Genomic DNA, 954 nt, shown 5'->3' with positions numbered 1-954 from the left:
TTCGGGAACCCGTGCAAGTACCAGAGCCTACGAAGAAACAACTCTGCAAGTTTCTCCGCTGTTACCGATGAGTGAGTAGGAACGGAATGAGCCATTTTCGAGAGCCGGTCTACCACAACACGAATAAAATGATAAGCACTCACGCTCGACGGCGGCAAACCTGTGACGAAGTCTATGGAGACGGACTGCCACGGCCTCTCAGGGACACTTAACGGTTGTAGCAGCCCTGGTGCTCTGGTGCATCTTGGTTTGTTCTTCTGGCACTGCACGCATGTTGTCACATATTCATGCACATCGGTCCGCATACTATGCCAGATGAATTTCTTGCGGATCGCTTTAAGGGTCTTCTTCACCCCCGGGTGGCCTGCAGTCAGCGAGTCATGAAACAAACGTAAGATGTGCTTGCGAGCGGCTGCCGGCACGTACACTCTAAAGACCCCTTGCCTCTTGTAAACGACAAGACCATCATGCAACATGAAATTTCGAACTCGCAACCCTTTCGAAAGTTTTGCCAACACCGATTTCGTGAATGAATCCGCTTCGTAGGCAATCAAGAGCTTATCACGAACTGAAGGATCAGACACGAAGTGTACAGCTGCCGTTTCTACCAACTCCCGGGTCTGTGCCCTTCCGTGAGGAATGCGTGATAGCGCATCCGCTACCCGATTTTTGCTCCCAGGAACGTACTGAACTTCGAAGTCGTAGCCCTGCAAGTAATCAAACCATCTGGAAACACGGACATTGTCATCAGGGAACTTCGTGCGCTTTAAGAAAGTGAGCGAGTGGTGATCGGTACGTAATATAAAGGGTGCAGCTTGTAAGTAAGAGTGCAGTTGTTTGGTTGCCCACACGACTGATAATAGTTCTTTGTCACTGATTGGGTAAATGCATTCTAGGGGTCACTTCATCGCACTGTTGCTTGCTGTGGAGCTTTTCTAGTTGCTGCCACCTTTG

General features: G+C 49.8%; 1 protein-coding gene across 1 annotated transcript; it reads right to left on the bottom strand.

Moving 5' to 3' along the window:
- Nucleotides 1–2: 2 nt before the first annotated feature.
- Nucleotides 3–305, bottom strand: CSUI_010493 (retrotransposon nucleocapsid related; the record flags this gene model as incomplete). The annotated part of the gene is made up of 1 exon (XM_068070596.1): nucleotides 3–305. A coding segment is annotated over one exon (303 nt), but the record flags the coding sequence as incomplete, so codon positions are not given.
- Between the last annotated feature and the right edge of the window lie 649 nt (nucleotides 306–954).

Source organism: Cystoisospora suis, assembly GCF_002600585.1.
Source record: "Cystoisospora suis strain Wien I chromosome Unknown contig_7595, whole genome shotgun sequence".
Classification (NCBI taxonomy): Eukaryota; Apicomplexa; class Conoidasida; order Eucoccidiorida; family Sarcocystidae; genus Cystoisospora; species Cystoisospora suis.
This window is presented reverse-complemented; position numbering and strand designations above follow the sequence as displayed.